Raw genomic sequence first — 17,129 nt, 5'->3', positions numbered from 1 at the left:
GGTCTAGCAGGAAGCTAGAATTAAGAATAGAAGCTGCCCTTGAATCTGAGCGCTTGACCCTCATGCGAGACACAGTGTCTTACCTGCTAACCAAACACCTGCCACTTCCACCAGCGCGCGCACACACACACACACACACACACACACACAGTGCTCCAACCAACAGACCAATGTGCAGCAAGGCAGCTTGGGTGGAGGTATCTTACTCTTGATTCCAAGTTCTTACTCCCACAGAGATCAAATTTCAAAGGGCGGCAGGGAGTGTGCACACTGGCCAAGTGAGGACAGGATTCGTTGGAAAAGGAAAGGCAAACACCCACAGGAGCATGTGGGCAGAGAGGTGCTAAGGGAAGTTCTGAAGTGCCGGAGCGGGACCCTACCCCACCATCACTCTCCTCCATGCGATAGGGGGTGATGCCTTAATGGAGGCTACAAATGGGGTGATGTTTCAGTGTGTGTCAGGCTTTCTGGAATGTTCATGATGCCTCCACATGAATATTAACTTCTCCTCCTTCCTAGTCCCGGAGGAGACACAGGTACATTCTGGGAAGGTGAGAATGCTAAACTGACAGATAGACAGGTGCAGATGTAATGCAGTAATTCCAGCTCAGTTAACCCCTGCTTAATCCCATACCAGAAGCAATATTACGGGAATTCTGGAATATTGATCCCAGGTCATCAGAATACATGATCCCAGGTCATCAGAGAGCGGGCAGCCCAGAGAGAACAGACTCCTAAACACCATCTGTGCTGAGCCAGTCCCAGTGCCCAGATATCCCAGCATCCCATCTGAAACATGAGAACCACCCATCAATGGGCCCATTGTGATGGCGCAGTAGTTAAAGTCCTCGCCTTGCACGCCCAGGATCCCATATGGGTGCCGGTTCTAATCCCGGCAGCTCTACTTCCCATCCAGCTCCCTGCCTGTGGCCCGGGAAAGCAGTCAAGGACGGCCCAAAGCTTTGGGACCCTGCACCCTCGTGGGAGACCTGGAAGAGGCCTCTGGCTTCGGATCTGCATAGTATTGGCCGTTGCGCTCACTTGGGGAGTGAATCGTAGGACGGAAGATCTTCCTCTCTGTCTCTCCTCTCTGTATATCCGCCTTTCCAATAAAAAAATAAATCTTTAAAAAAAAAAAAGAACCACCCATCAAACATGAACAATGGTCTGGTTTTAAGCTGCTGGGCTTGGTGAGCTCACAAAGATGGGCAAAAGAGAAGTGGGGACCACTAGTGCCTAGGAGTAGGGGTGCTCCCTTAACAAAGGCTACAACCTGGACCCAACAGAACCTGAATGCGTTCAGGGAGTTCCTAAGGAAAGCTGGGCGAGCAGCAAGGAAATGAGCACATGTTGCTACCGAAAAGACCTGGGCGCAAGGACCGCAGTGCCTGTGGTCCCTCCGAGGCTGTGCCTTTTACTAGTCCAGTCTTCCTTCTTCCATTTCCCTGTGACAGTGGGTAACTCTTTGCATTAAACTTTCTTTGAGGGCTGTTGTTGCAGTATGGCAGGTTAAGCTCCCATTTGTGGTACCAGCATCCCAAAGGAGTATCAGTTGGGGTCCTGGCTGCTCCACTTCCCACTCAGCACCCTGTTTATGGCCTGAGGAATCAGCAGAGGACAGACCAAGTGCTTGGATCATCGCACCAATGTGGGAGACTTAGAGGAAGTTCCTGGCTCCTGGCTTATAGAAGTCCAGCTCTGGTCATTGCAACCATTTGGGAAGCGAGCGTGCAACAAAAGATAAATTTCTCTCTCTCTCTCAAAATAAGTAAATCTGAAAAAAAGAAAGCACAGTTTTCCTGGCTCCCAATCCGCTGCTCCTCCTCCTTGCCACTCTGCCTCTCTCACGTGCCCTCACACTCTCACTTCCACCTTGGCTCCTGCCTTGCGTCCCTCCAGGAAATACCCTTGGGTCTTCCCTGTTTACTCCAAGATCACAAAGGCCAGCTCTCCAGTACTCACATTCACCCCACCAACAAAATAAGCAGGTCCTGCAAAAATCCACCAGGCACTCTCCCAGGAGTGCCCCATCGCCGCCACCTCCAAGAGTCTCAGGCACCAAGGTTTGATTCACTACCGTGACTTTATTGCAAACAGAGGGTGAAATCAAGAGCAGTGTGCGGGCACTTCAGTCACGGGCCTTCTAGATGCTTCTACACGCAGCCCTGCTGGAGGGGAGGGAGGCGTGTCCCCATTCCACGGGAGGCGCGTCCCCACAGCAGCAAGCGGCTGGCCTCACCCCCACCCCGCCCCGCCCCACCCAGCCCTGCCCGGGGCAGAAGCTCCAGGTCACTTCCATGCGGAATGGAGATTCCAGGACCCGGCACTGTTCCACCAAGCTTGGGGGCCAGGGATCTGGAGGGACCCATGAAGCCTGCGAAGAACATTAGGCAGAAAAAAGGGAGGAGACAGTGGAACATCAAACCGACTACGAGGAAAGGCTAGGGAAAGAGAGCGAGGCGCCGCCCCAGCCCCCGGACCCGGCAGGCACAAGTAAGCAGAGCTGGAGCGCGAGGTGGAGACTGAAGGTGCATTCAGGGTGCGTGAGGTCCTGGCCGGGCAGAGGTGACGGTGGTGGCGGTGGCTGGGGAAGGTTGCAACATCCTAGCACTTCTTGCAGCTGCTGCCACAGGTGCTGAGCGCGGCGCAGGGGGCGCAGGCGTTGGGGGTGCCCACCACCACGTTGCCGCTGCAAGGAGCGCTACAGACGCGAGTGTTGACAGCAGGGGCAGTACCGGTGGCGCAGAGATCGCCACAAACGACGCCACCGCGGGAGCTGCTGACGCCTGGATGGGGAGATGGGGAAAGAAAAGGTACGGACGTGCGTCAGCCGCTGCCCCAGCCCTGTGGCTTTCGCGTGGGCACGCACGTGCGGGGACCCCCAATTTCCAAAGACGCCCGCCGCCCCACCACCGCCGCGCCCCGCAGTGACCCAGGGAGGACTACTTACAGACATTCACAGAGCTGACGCCCTCGCACAGCCTGCGGAGAGAAAGCAGAATGCAAACGTCAGAGGGGCAGAAAAGCTTCCCTGACTGCGCGGCCTGGGGGCTGGTGACATCCCTGGGCCACAGAAACGGACTCCACCGTGTGGGGGAGGAGGAGAGGGGGCTAAAGGGGCACAGCACCCCCAGAAACCCACAAAGGCCTGAGTCTGAGCCATTCTCTGCCTCAATTCCCTTAGGAAAATCCCCTCCTGGGATCTATGAAGATGATGTCACACAAAGCAGACACTAGGCTGGACCCTTGCCAGACACCTGATCCCAACCTCAGGGTGCCAGGATGCCCATCCCATGCCCACTCCTGACTTTCTGAGAGACCCAGCTGGAGTTGCCAGCTTTCTAGATGTAGGCTCCCTCAAACAGCACTGGCCTCTAAAGCAGAACAGTGGAAGGGGCCGAATCAGCCTACAGGTAATCCCCAAAGCCAGCCGGAGCCTGATCCCCAGCATCTCAGAGTTCAGAGGGATTACTAGGGAGCTGGATTGGGAGTCTCACTAGAGAATCACCTGACTTCCAAGAACCTGGGTTCCCATTGCCACAGGATGCTTCCAGACCACTCCCTCCACCCTCCTCTCCCCACTCGCAACAGGAGCAAAAACTAAACTGAAGGCTGAGAAAGTCAGCAACTGAGCGACAGGACAAAAATTAACCAAAGACAAAGACCAGGTAGATACGCTGGGGATGTTGATCTTACGGGATCTGGAGCTGGGCAGCTGCCATTCAGCCACTGAAAGGCTGACTGGCCCTGGTTCCTCTCCACGCCCTCACCTGCCAGGCAGTCACACAGGCAAAAATCCTGCTAGCTATGCACACCTGCTTAAGCACAGGATCTGCTGCTTATCTAACTCAGTGTCACCAGCTGCCAGACACCAGACACCACCTGGAGATGTTCATGGCAACAGACAGCAAACTCATGGATTTCCAGAAAGAAGGCAAACTTATGGGATAAAGCTCAACTCCTAGGGCTGGGACGGGGTCAGAGTCAGACTAGGAAAGCAAACTGGGACCCTAAGCAGACCTAAAGATGGGGCTGGAAGGGAAGAGAATGCTACCCACACAGACTCAAGCAAATTGCTCAGGAACTGCTACAATTGCCAGACACAAGGTTCTGACATGAGCAAGAGGTGCAAGTGACACAGCAATGCCAGTGTGAAGGAGAGACCTGCATAGCCCTAGGGAATACTCAAGGACATCCAAAAATTACCTGGCCAGGTGCAGTTGGGGGAGTTGTGGAGACACGGGCTGCATGATGCCAGCGCTGTGACAGGGACACTAACAAGCCCAGGCAGAGCTGGGAGGGAAAGGGGCTAAGGACCCTCACCTCTGCTCCTCGCCCTCCAGCAGGCGGCGGTAGGTGGCGATCTCGATGTCCAGGCCCAGCTTGGAGTTCATCACCTCCTGGTACTCCTTGAGCAGGCAGGCCATGTCCTGCTTGGCCTTCTGCAGGGCCTCCTCCAGCCCTGCCAGCTTGCAGCGGGCGTCGCTCAGGGCCGCCTCGCCCTGCTGCTCAGACTGGGTCACAGCAGCCTCCAGCTTGGTGTTCTGTGGACCCAGGAGAAAACAGGGTAGGTTCTGTCCCCTGGGACTCTCCCTCTATGTCCTACATGAGTCCAGGCTCCCCCACTTGGCCAGGGACACCCACCACCCAGGCCCCTGAGTGATCAGGAACTGGGACTCCAGTCCTGCAAACTGGTCAGACAACACAATGGACTCCCCTAGGGCAGGTGTCCTGTGTGACACTGGGGTGGGCCCATCACTCTGGCCTGGCACACACTGATCCCTACCTGGCACTTGGCGTTCTCCACCTCGGCCGTCAGCCTCTGGATCATGCGGTTCAGCTCATTGATCTCCTCCTTGGTGCGGCGCAGGGTCTCCCCGTGCCGGATCACCGTGGCCTTCATCTCCTCGCACTGAGGGGAAGAGCAGGAGTCCCCAAGGCTCAGCACATTGCCAGGGTGACTCAGAAGGAACAGCGCTCAGCAGGTACACCCATATGAAGCAGGTGCACTCACCCATATGAAGCAGGTGCACCCACACACTCAGCAGGTGCACTCACCCACACACTCAGCAGGTGCACTCACCCACACACTCAGCAGGTGCACTCACCCACAGCAGCCCTGCCCTGCTGAAGGCCATCAGTTCATCAGGGACCAGAACCCCAGCCTTTCTCCTTGTCCCTCCCACTGTCACATCCTGTGCTGCTCACCTTGCTGCGGTACCAGGACTCAGCCTCAGCCCGGCTGCGGGTGGCAATGTCGTCATACTGAGCCTTGATCTCAGCAATGACGCAGTCCATGTTGAGGTCCCGGCTGTTGTCCATCTTGACCACAACCGAGGTGTCTGAGATGTGGGCATGGAGGACGCGGATCTCCTGCAGGGGGTAGGATAGAGGCAGGCAGGAGCTGATTGGGATCACAGCCTACTCTTGTGGTGCAGCATGCCCAGCTCTCACACAGAGGTACATGGTCTGTCCTCACACGGTCTCCAAGGCCCAGCCCACAGCCCCAGCCCAAGCTCTCCCTTCTAGGTGCCCTGCCTGCTCGCTGTCAGGCCCATGGCCCTCACCTCCTCATACAGCTGCCTCAGGAAGTCGATCTCCTCGGTCAGGGCCTCCACGTTGGCCTCCAGGTCTGACCTGCGCAGGTAGGCGCAGTCCACGTCCTGAAAGGTGGGAGGGGAATGGTCAGAGGGATCCTGCTGGTCACGCCCCTCAGACCCATGTCCTGACCCAGGATGGCCTACCAGGATGAGGTTCCCCAGTTCCCTGTCTCCAAGATGTCTCTTTGTGTTGACACCTCCCTGGGTGCACCCAGAAGCCTCCTCCCCCCCCCCCCCGCCCCCCGCTGTAAGCACAGATCCAACAGTGACTGGAGAGGATTCCTCATCTGTCACCCTGTCCTGAAACATCTTGGCCATCCATCCACCTCTCCTTTCTGTCCTCAATTCTCTAGGAAACCTGCCCTGGTTGGCTTCCAACCTGCCCCGCCAACCTCTCCATCCCCTGGTCCCCCAAGAGGACACTTGGTCACTCCTGGTTCTGTTCCATCCACACAGCTCCCTGTCCCAAGGTCCTCACCTTCTTCAGGGCTACAAACTCATTCTCAGCCGTGGCTCTCAGGGAAACCTCCTCCTCGTACCTGAGACACAGAGGGAAGGGGTCAGAGCGGGTGGCGCTCCCAGATCCCTCCTGTTGAGGCAGATGAGGCCACAACACCCCCCTCCCACCAACACACACACACACACACACACACACACACACACACACACACACACACACACACACCGGCAGGGCATCTGAGTGTTCCAGGGGAGCCTGGCCTTGGAGGGCCATGTCAGAGGCTCCACTGTGATTTGCACAGGGATACCACAGTCTCCCAGCCTGAAGCTGCTCCAACATGGCTAGGACTCTGCCCTGGCCCAAGCAGGGAGTGGACATGGTCCTTCGCTCACAGCAGCACCCAGATCTGACATCTGAGTGTCAGCCCCAGCTCAATCTGAGACCATCCTCATGGTCTCAGTGGCCATCTGTCCACCTAGGGAGATGGACACTGCCTCTGTCTGGACCTGGCTCCGTGCTGCCCAATCCAGCAGCCCTTCACATAGGCCCAGGCACAACCTGCCATGCTGCTGGGCCACACTCACTTCTTCTTGTAGCCCTCCAGCACCTCCTGCACATGGTTGAGCTCTGAGGACAGCCGCCCGCTGTCGGCCTCCACACACTCGGCCTCCCGCCGCAGCGTCTCGATGTAGCCCTCAAACAGAGGCTCCAGGTTGCTCTCACAGCACTTGCGGTTCTGGAAGAACTGCAGCTTGGTCTCCAGGAGCTTGTTCTGCTGCTCCAGGAAGCGCACCTGCCAGGGAGGGAGAAAGACGGGGGAAGTGGAGGTGTCAGCTGGCTCCTGGCACCTCAGAGCCAGCTCTGACCTGGAGTCCACACTGGGGAGAGTAGGGACCAGAAGACATCCTCATCTCCTGCTCCTGGTCCATGCCTGGATTTTCCCAGACATGGGGAATGAGAACAAGGTGCTGGCATATGGCTGCTCCCATCCTCAGGCGAGCTGCTGGGTCCCAGCTGGTGGCTCTGGGTGGCAGGTGCCAGGTGGCAGGTGCCACATCCCAGGCCAGTCTCATCCTCTGAAGCCTGCTGAGGCAGCAGCCGGGCAACTGTGTGCCCTGATGCACAGCAGAGCACAGCACGTCATCTTGAGAAGGGGTCCGAGGAGGTGGTGTCAGCTACCGCAGCCCCTCCCTCCACTCCCACTGCTTCTCACAGCTGGACCACAGAGGCCTCAGCTGGACCTCTCTGGCCTCAGCGTGGCAGCTGTGGTCCTGTCACTGCCAACTGGCCACATGCTCCCTCTGCAGGCTCTGCAGGCTCTCAGAACTGGAGCTGAGGCTGTCTGGGTCTCTAGTGCCCGTGCCTGCCTCTTCCATCAGTCTGGCATCTCAGGAAGCCCAAGACTGGTCGGCTCATGACCACTCCCAGTCCCCAGGTCTGCCTGGGCACAGAGTGTGGGCGCAGGCAGGGCGCGCTCCAGGACACCGACCTTGTCGATGAAGGCAGCGAACTTGCTGTTGAGACACTTGATCTGCTCCTTCTCCTCATGCTTGACGCACTGCGCGTTGGGGTCGATCTCCAGGTTGAGGGGCGTCAGCAGGCTCTCATTGACAGACACTGTGGTGATGCAGGGCGCGCTGGGCCCGCACACGCCGCCCGAGCGGTAGCCGAAGCTGCGCCCACAGGAGCCGGCGCGGAAGCCCCCGCACACGCTGTGGCTGCCGAAGCCCCCGGTGAGGCCGCGGTAGCAGGAGATGCCGCGGTAGGGGGCGGCGGTGATGCAGCAGCGTCCGGGCCGGGGTCCGCAGGCCGAGGCGCAGCTGAAGGCGCGGCCGCAGTAGGATCCACAGGTCATGGTGTGAGTTTGAGCTTAGGGATACTGTGAGGTTGGAGACGTCCTAGCGAGGGCCCAGCGGACGTTGGTTTGGATGTTTATTTTTCCGATCTCCGCAGGCCTTTTATATATGCGCAGCCTGCCTGGACCACGTGGACACACGCAATTAGTGCTTTATGGGCTTGGGCTGTTTAGCTACTGTGGCTCTTCTCTTAATATGCTTAATTGGTGACCAGATGCGGCTGTGTTTATGGTCCTTTGCCCTAAACGGCACAATTTTCTTCTTCAAAGGGCCAGCTCACTGCCCTCGCACCCACCTCAGCCTCCAGAAGATGGTGAGAGACACTGAGAGGTGTGTAAATTGGCTGGGCAGGGATCCAGTAGGGCGTGGTCTCTGTGCCAAGTGCTCCGCCCAGTTGGAGAGGGTCGGTGCCGCTCTCCGTGGTGCTGATGCTCCGGAGCCAGTCTTTAAGTTAATCACTGGTGGACTAACCCAACACCGGCATACATACCTGTTCCCAAATCACTTATCTTTTGATACATATCAACATCTTCCTTCCTTCCTCCTTCCCTTTCTGGCCCTCACTCTGACACTTGGTTCTCACTTGCTGTCCTTTTGCCTACTCACCACTCCCAGGTGCTAACTTGCCACTTATTTGCCCTCACTAGGATACTGGCTGGTCGTCCAGCCGTTGAGCCACCACATGCCAACAGAAGACACTTCCTCTCTGGGGTATACCTTGGAGACCCAGTAGCACACTGCAGCTTGCTGACCCCTGTGAAGCTCCAGCATTTCCAACAGACCCCAAGCAGAGACCCTTAGCTCAGCCGGTCCAGAGTTCCTGCTGCTTTCCATGCTAATCCTTCGCTCAAGTCCCTGCTGCTCCTCAGTCCTTTGTCAACAACCTCGGCAGGTGTCAGAGCAGATCCATATCAGCACATGCCATCCACCCAGCCTCATATGGGCCTTGAACTCACAAGGGCTGGGTCAGGACCAAGGTCTGGGGCAAAGCCATTTGCTCTTCTGAGAAACAGCTAAGGCTTTCCTTCCACTGCTGCCTTGGGGATATAGAGAGAGATGATACGCTCAGTAAACTCCACAGCAAAAAGCAGAGGGCTGTGCTTTCATCTCTCTGAGAGGCAAAAAGGATCTGTGGAACTCTTCTTTCTAAGTTTACAGTGTGGCCTACCAGAAGTAATCAGAATTTTATTTTAAAGCTTTTCCAAAAATTCATGCAAAGGCATGTCATGGGGGTGGGGGGAGTGCATGGGTATCAAAAATTTTTTGCACCAAAATAAACTTACCTTGTAATCCCATTCCATTTTTTAAAATTTATTTTATTTTCATTGGAAAGGCAGAGTTATGAGGAAGGACAGAGATTTTTCCATCCACTGGCTCACTCCCCAGCTGGCCACAATGGCTGCAGCTGAGCCGATCTGAAGCCAGGAGCCTCCTCCAGGTGCTTGCGGGATCCTGAAGATTTGAGCCATCCTTTGCTGCTCTCCCAGGCCATAAGCAGAGAGATGTTGTGGAAGAGAAGCAGCCAGAAAACAAATTGGTGCCCATATGGGATGCCAGGGCTGCCGGTAGAGGCTTAGCCTAATCCCATTTTCCACAAAGTTTTTGAAATGCCCGACTAACAAAGGCAAAAAATAGAACAGAAAAAACTAGAACAGAAAAGAATCCATCAGAGTATAGGAAGGAGAGTCGCTCCATGACCTTGTTGTTGCACTGGTTTGTGCTCTGTATCTATGAAATACTAATGTTGAAAAGTCCATGGAGGTCTCAGCACTGTAGCCTAGCGGCTAAAATTCTCACCTTGAATGTGCTGGGATCCCATATGGGCCTCGGTTCTAATCCTGCAGCCCCACTTCCCATCCAGCTCCCTGCTTGCGGCCTGGGAAAGCAGTCGAGGATGACCCAAACCCTTGGGACCCTGTGCCAGCGTGGGAGACCTGGAAAAAGTTCCTGGCTTCAGAATGGCTCTGGATTGGCTCAGCTGCAACTGTTGTGGCCACTTGGGGAGTAAGCATTGGACAGTAGATCTTTCTCTGTGTCTCTCCTCCTTTATATATATCTGCCTTTCCAATAAAAATAAATAAAATCTTTTTTAAAAAAAAAAAAGTTCATGGAGAGACTGGTGTTGTGACACAACAAGCTAAGCCTCTGCTTGCAACATTGGCATCCCATATGGATGCCAGTTCAACTCTCAGCCATTCCACTTCTGATCCAGTTCCCTTTCAATGCACCTGGGAAAGCAGCAGAAAATGGCCCAAATCTTTGGACTCCAGCACTCATGTGGGAAACCTAGAAGAAGCTTCTGGCTCCTGATTTCAACCTGGGTCAGCCCTGGTCATTGTGGCCATATGGAGAGTGAACCAGTGGATGAAGGATCATTCTGTCTCTGTAAGTGTGCCTTTCAAATAAGAAAAGAAAACTTAAAAACAAAGTTCACAAAAAATAGAATTAAAAGACAAGTTTGTTTTAGTATGAGGTCTTCAAAAGTTGATGGAAATACATGTTATGAAAAAAACTCCATAGATTTTGAAAAGTTTTGCACCTAAGTAAGCTTTTCTTTTAAATTAATTAATTTATTTAAAGAGTAAAAAGAGGGAAAGACTGAAAGATGGCAAGAGGCAACTTCCATCTGCTGGTTCATTCCCCCCAAATGTCCACAAAGGCCAGTATTGGACCAGGGCAAAGCTGAGAGCCAGTAACTCAAGCCATGTCTGCGAAGTGAGTGGCAGAAATTACCTGAGCTGAGCCTCAAGGTCTGTATTAGCAGGAAACTGGAGTGAAACCAGGTTCAAGCCTTGGCCCTCTAACGTGCGACAGCGACATCTTAATCAGTAGGCTAAACAAGTAACTCTACATTTTAAAATTTGTATTTACTTTATTTTTATTTGAAAAGTGGATAGACAGACATCCCATCAGCTAGTTCGTTCCACGCATGCCCACAACAGCTGCAACTGGACCAGTCCAAAGCCAGGAATTCAATCTGTCATTTAGGTAGGTACCCAGGATACAGGCACTCAATCCGACCTCTTACGTGGGTACCAGAGATACAACTGTATCATCCATCACCTCCCACAGCGTGCACAAGAATGAACCTGGAGTTAGGAGTGGGGCCAGGCACTTAGATACGGTATGCAAGCTCCCAAGTGGCACCTTCACCACTCACAAAATGCTCACTCCTAAACTTAGTTTTTCTTTTTTTTTATAGATTTTTTTTTATTTTTTTATTGGAAAGGCGGATATACAGAGAGGAGAGACAGAGAGGAAGATCTTCCGTCCTATGATTCACCCCCCAAGTGAGTGCAACGGTCGATGTTATGCAGATCCGAAGCCAGGAGCCTCTTCCGGGTCTCCCATGTGGGTGCAGGGTCCCAAAGCTTTGGGCCATCCTCCACTGCTTTCCTGGGCCACAGGCAGGGAGCTGGAAGGGAAGCAGAGCTGCCGGGACTAGAACCGGCGCCCATATGGGATCACGGGGCGTGCAAGGCGAGGACCTTAACCACTGCGCCATCGCGCCGGGCCCTAAACTTAATTTTTCAATGTGAGCTTTTTGAAATACTCTTGGATGTGTATCATGAATCACTATATAAAAATAATCCTTAACATGACTGTTGCCAAAAGCTTTAAATGCATGGCTTCTCAGCTGGGAACACTGGCTCTAGGGCAGGCACTGGGTGTGCTGCCTCAGCAACCAGTTGGGATGATTGTTTCCCATGTGAAGATGTCTGGTTTCAAGTTCTGGCTCCCGCTTCTTGCTAATCAGATTCCTGGAAGGCAGCAAAGATGGCTCAAGGGACCCTGTCGTCCATGTGGGCCACCTGGATCAAGCTTCCAGTTCCCGGCCCAGCCCAGCCCTGGCCATCAGAGGCATTTGAGAAGTGACTATGCGGATAGAGGCTCTTTCTGTCAGGTTGTTGGGCTCTCTCTCATTCATTCTCCCTCTCCCTCTTTCTCTCATTCTCATTCTCTTTAAAAAAAAGTAAACCTCTAAGGAGGGAAAAGAACACAGATGCCAAACTGGTTTCACATCCCTGCTCTGCCACTTTTGAGCTATGTCATCTCAGACAATGATTTAACCCTCTAACACCTCATTTCACAGTTTGTAAAATAAGGGATAATAATAATGTTCACTTCCTAAGGCTGGTGGAAGGATTAAAGGAAAGAGTCATGTTTGTCATTGCTGCCGCAGCTGCTGCAAGTCTCTTGAAAGACTGGATTGGAAAAGACTCACCCACATTCCTGAACCAACTATGTTCAATTGTCATCAACGGCGCCTGACTGAGAGGACCAGCAGAAGCTTTCAGGAAAGTAATATACGGGCAATTCTTACTACAGCCCCTGGCACACAGAAACAGCTCCAAGACTGTTAGCTACTCTTCTACCGTGAGGGCCAATCCAAGGGACAGAGAGGGGCTGGGACTTGGGGCCTTATTTGGAGGATGTATCTTAAGGAATCCAGCCAAGTGCAATGGAACTCCAAAGACAGCAAGGCAAGGCCCACCTCAGCACAGCTGGACAACAGAGTTAGAGTTCAAGACAACTCGTAGGTGGACTGGCAGCCACGGTTTCTTGGAGCAGCTTGCATTACCTCATCTTCCTCTTAGGGAAGCTTAGCATAAAAGGAAAATCCTCCTTGTTCTAGAAGGACAACTGTGCTTATGGAGACAGAGTGGACTGCATGACCTTCACACCTGCAGATCTGAATCCATTCTTTGAATCCAAATGGGCCTTGCTCCAGAGGTTGCCCGGGGAGATGGGCAAGCTGGATGGCTACAATGTTAGGACGTTCTTGTTCAAGGCTCCCTTCACCCCAATCCACTCTTGTGGAAGACATCATCTCTCAGTTGGCCTGTTCAAGGATTGTGCAGCTGCTATGCCCTAGCTGTATACTGAGCTCTGTTCTCCACTTTGGCAAGAGATAGGCGTGAGGCAAGAGGGAGGAGACGTGGGATCTGGAGCTCCAGTGTGATGGGGAGGACAGAGTTGAGACAGGGCATAAATGCAAAGACAGCTGCATTTTGGATGTTCCATCGAGGCTGGCCATGTCCACTCTCAGTCGCTGTGAAATGCAGCCAGTCAGCGGGGAAAAGTTGAGAACAGAAGACCAGCAGAGCAGCGGTGGTGAGAACCGTGCATGAGATGTCTCAGAGAGCAGGAGAGCAGAGGGGGCAGCTGGGCCAGCTAGAGGGCAGCAGCGGAGCTTGAAGGCCCTTGAAGAAGCAGAGATTCTGAGCTGCTGGGGCCATGGAGAGAAACAGGAAGCCACTGAGGCAGAGCCATGGACAGCTGTAACTCCACTGCCCACTGTCTTTTGCAAGACCGCCCGTGAGCACCACCTCCAGAGGACACATTCCAAGGGTGCAGGGATCCTAGGGGCTGCACCCTTCCTAACCCATTCACAGAAAGCAGGTGCAGGGTGGTGAGCAATGAGTGGCACAGTGGCTGAAACACAACCTCCTGAGCCGTGGAACTGCTGACCCTGGAGCTGTCCCTCTGAGTTCTGCCCACCAGGCGGGGCCCAACTCAGAGTCCCACTCCCTCAAGCCAAGACAGCCCAGATGCTGGTCAATGAGCCAGGAGCACTTGGCAGTGGGTGGGGCTGGAGGCTGAGGCAGCAGCTGTGCCCTGGGGAGAGAGGTCCCCCTCACCAGGAGTCCCTGGACTCCCCCCACCCCCGCACTCCAGCTGCCCTGTGAGGATCCGTACCTGTAGATCTAGATGGGGGCTGCCTGCCTCAGACAAGCCCCTACCTTACAGCTGCACCCCTTCCCCATCTGCTCCTCCATCCTTGGTGTACCCCCTCCCTATTCTCCCCAGGGCTTTCTCCCATAGTCTCTCCCATTGTCTCCACTTCCCTCCAATATTCTTCCCTCCCCCATTCTCCCCAACCACCATACCTCGCCCCACCAAGCCCCTACACTCGCCCCCGCCCCCCGGAGTGGTCTACATGAGTCAGGGTCTAAAAGCACACATTCCCTACTCTTTTCCCTAGAAATCCCATCTGCTCCCCCTCTTTCCCTCCCCAACCTAAACCCTGCTCCCCCCATCTATCTTCTGCCTTAAGACCTTATGGATCTTTGCCCTCCCTGGTTGGCTATTTGGCTGGCTTCGGGCAAGCATACATTTCATCACTCCCACTTTGCTTCAGGCACCAGTCAAGAACACACACTACTCGCCAGCCCCGCCCGCAGGAATGGCTGCCATCATCCCCACCCCACTCTGTCCTACCACAAAGCCTCACACAATTAATCACCAAGCTGGGATGGCTCCATTACTCAGCACTTCATGTACAGCGGGGATTCCTTGTATTCACTCAACAAATATTCAGGGAGCACCTACTACGCACCAAGCTCAAAGCACGGAACCATAAACAAACCACAGCGTGTAGGCATGTTGCAGAGTTTCCATCTTTTTTTTTTTTTTTTTTTTGCTTATGCGCTGCCTTTCTCCTAAAACCAGGGGCTGAGGCACACAAAGAAGGTGTGCCCACCCATCCTCTGGCCCTGAGCCCACAGAGCATCTTGCAGGACCCTGAGAAAGTCACAGAGGACTGTGTTTCTACACCACCTACATGTGACACTCAATGACTGCAGACATAGTCAGTCGGGGTACAGGGCCACCAGCCCGGCCCTCCCATCAGCTGTATCCATAGCGACAATCTGAGCCAGCCTCCAGTCCCCCACCCCAGGCCTCTAGTCTCCACAGAACTCGAATTAGAACCCCAACGCAGAGGGTGCCAGTAACAAATAGGTAAGTTCATGCATGTCAGGCTCTTAGCAGAGAAGTGAGTTAAGCTGAACATCAAGTGATGTTATTTTTTTCCAATTAGGAAGAATATCTATGAAATCATTTTCTACACAGAATGTCTTCAAATAACCAAATTCCCTGGGAAAATCATTTTTAAAAGATACATTTATTAATTCGAAAGGTAGATCATCAAAGACAAGGGGAAAGACAGAAAGAGATCTTCCATCAGCTGGCTCACTTCCCAAATATTCACAACATCTGACCCAGGCTGAAGCCAGGAGCCAAGGAACTCCATTAGAGTCTCCCACATAATGGCAGGGGCCCAAGTGCTTGGACCCTCATCTGCTGCCTCCCCAGGTGCACATTAGCAGGAAGCTGGATCAGAAATGCCCCAGTTGGGACTTGCACTGGAGCTCCAGCATGGGACACCAGGGGCAGCTACACCCACCATCCCACCTTGCCGGACCCTGAGAACATTCTTGCACAGAAGCAGCCGAAGTTGTGGAATTGATGTTCAGGGCAGCTCTGTCCACAGTACAGGGCTCTGGAAGCCACTGGGAGCCCATCATTGTGGAGTACACTGTGCGTATTCTCACAGGAGCATGATGCACAGGGAGCAGTGTCCAGGAGTGCTCGGCCCAGCCCAGCCCCAGCTGACACAGACACGTGCATTCAACAGATGGACGATCTCAATCTGTATCCCTCCATTCCTCCAAATAAATGCATACTTTTTAAATCCAGAAATAAAGCAAAAGAATAATGAAAAACAAGATCCAGGAGAGGGGTCACTATGGACCAGGAAGAAAGATAGTGCCAGAAGAACGAGGTACCACCCACAGTCTATGTCTTTCTATAGGTAAAGATATATAGAGAATAGCTATGCATCCTTTGATGCGTTGTCATGCTGCATAATAAAAATAAACTAAACTTCCACAAAGTTAAAATGAACTGATCTTATATTTCAAGAGCCAAGATCTTACACAGTAATTCTGCCAACCTGCCCCACCTGCCCCTACCACAAGCAGTTTTCTTACTCCAAGAAAACAAGCTGAATGTCCTTTCAGATCTGGAAAAATTAGCAGCAATTAATCATTCATGAAGTGTAATGAAATGCTGTCACATTTGCATGTCTTTCTACCTTGTTTTTAAATTGCTTCTTACACCTCTAAAGTTGCCTGGCAAGGGCCAGCCCCCAGTAATGAGCTCTTGTTTACATAATGTCATTTTTATGGGGAGTTACGCTGGCCAGAGAGGTGAGATGCATGTGACATGCACCATGAGTCGCCCTTCTCCTCTGCACTCACGGCCAGCCAGCTGGCTCGGGAGCCTAGGACTGAGGGTACAAAGCTGAGAGCACCTGACAGCAGGTGCCACACCCTTCTCTGGCACCGTCCATGACCCCTGTCCGAGCTGACACAAGCCGCCACCCTGAGACCCGGGGTCTTCTGTTTTCCTCCTTCCAGGTCTTTTTCTATCAGCCCCTCCCACGTCCTCCTCCCGTAAGGCTGCTGTGTCTGCCCTTTGCACTAAGGCACAGCATTGACAGGGGCTGGCAGCCATGCCATTTCACTTCTGCTTCCTCCTCTTCTGTACTTTATGGGATGGCTTTTCTAGCCCCTGCTCTGTTGGAGTGGGACAGAGTAAATATGGGTGAGCGCACTCGTACAATCTATCAAGGAAATGACAGCACGCAAGAGGTAGGCACCCAGCCAAGACACTGGCCTTCTATCCACCAACCCCCCAGTCCTTAGCCATATGGTCCTGCACATCCAACTCATACACGTCTCCAGCCTCCAAAACATGTACCATCCCTTCTGGTGCCGAACATCGCAACGCACTCAGACTCTGCCTGTCTTCCTTAGCAAGCCCGCACCCCATGGCTTGCAGGTGAGATGACACCTCCTTGCTCGACCGCTTGCCGGTTGGGAGACTTTGGCAAGTCATCTAACCCGTCCAGGCCTCAGTTTGCTTGTGTGGTGCTGACTTCCTAAGTGGATGTGAGAATTCAGAATCACATAATGACGACCACAGGGTAGCCTGCCAAGATAAATGAATTACAACGTATCATCTCTCGTCAACATCTCTCGTCCTCATGTCTCTATCTATCTATCTATCTATCTATCTATCTATCTATCTCTATCTCTCTCATTTTGCTTTCCAAACACATAAAACATACATCTTTTAAAAATAAAAGGAAATGCATGCTGGGAAGCAGGGGTTGTGGCACTGGGGGGTTAAGCCACTGCTTGGGATGCCCACATTCCACGTCAGAGATCATAAGGTACAGTCTCACATCTGCTTCTCATCCAACCGCTGTAAGTGTGGCTGGGAGGCAGCCACAATGGCCCAAATACTTGGGTTCCTGCCACCAGGTGTGAAACTAGGGTGGAGGTCCAAACTACTGGCTTCATCCTGGCTCAGCCCTGGCTGTGGTGGGCATTTTTAGCATAGAATACCTATCTTTATCTCTCT

General features: G+C 53.4%; 1 protein-coding gene across 1 annotated transcript; it reads right to left on the bottom strand.

The window, feature by feature from the left end:
• Window positions 1-2,545: 2,545 nt before the first annotated feature.
• On the bottom strand, window positions 2,546-7,980 carry LOC121162055 (keratin, type II cuticular Hb6). Its single transcript, XM_040988872.1, has 9 exons — window positions 7,550-7,980; window positions 6,645-6,853; window positions 6,079-6,139; window positions 5,568-5,663; window positions 5,209-5,373; window positions 4,787-4,912; window positions 4,324-4,544; window positions 2,951-2,982; window positions 2,546-2,786 (listed from the first exon to the last, which is right to left on the bottom strand). Exons 1-9 carry the CDS (start codon window positions 7,913-7,915, stop codon window positions 2,605-2,607), a joined length of 1,458 nt encoding a protein of 485 aa, XP_040844806.1. The 5' UTR covers window positions 7,916-7,980; the 3' UTR covers window positions 2,546-2,604.
• Window positions 7,981-17,129: the final 9,149 nt, after the last annotated feature.

Source organism: Ochotona curzoniae, unplaced genomic scaffold (assembly GCF_017591425.1).
Source record: "Ochotona curzoniae isolate NIBS_2020 unplaced genomic scaffold, NIBS_Ocur_1.0 contig_1014, whole genome shotgun sequence".
NCBI lineage: Eukaryota > Metazoa > Chordata > Mammalia > Lagomorpha > Ochotonidae > Ochotona > Ochotona curzoniae.
Note: the sequence above shows the minus strand (reverse complement) of the source record. Positions and strands in the feature narration are given on the sequence as shown.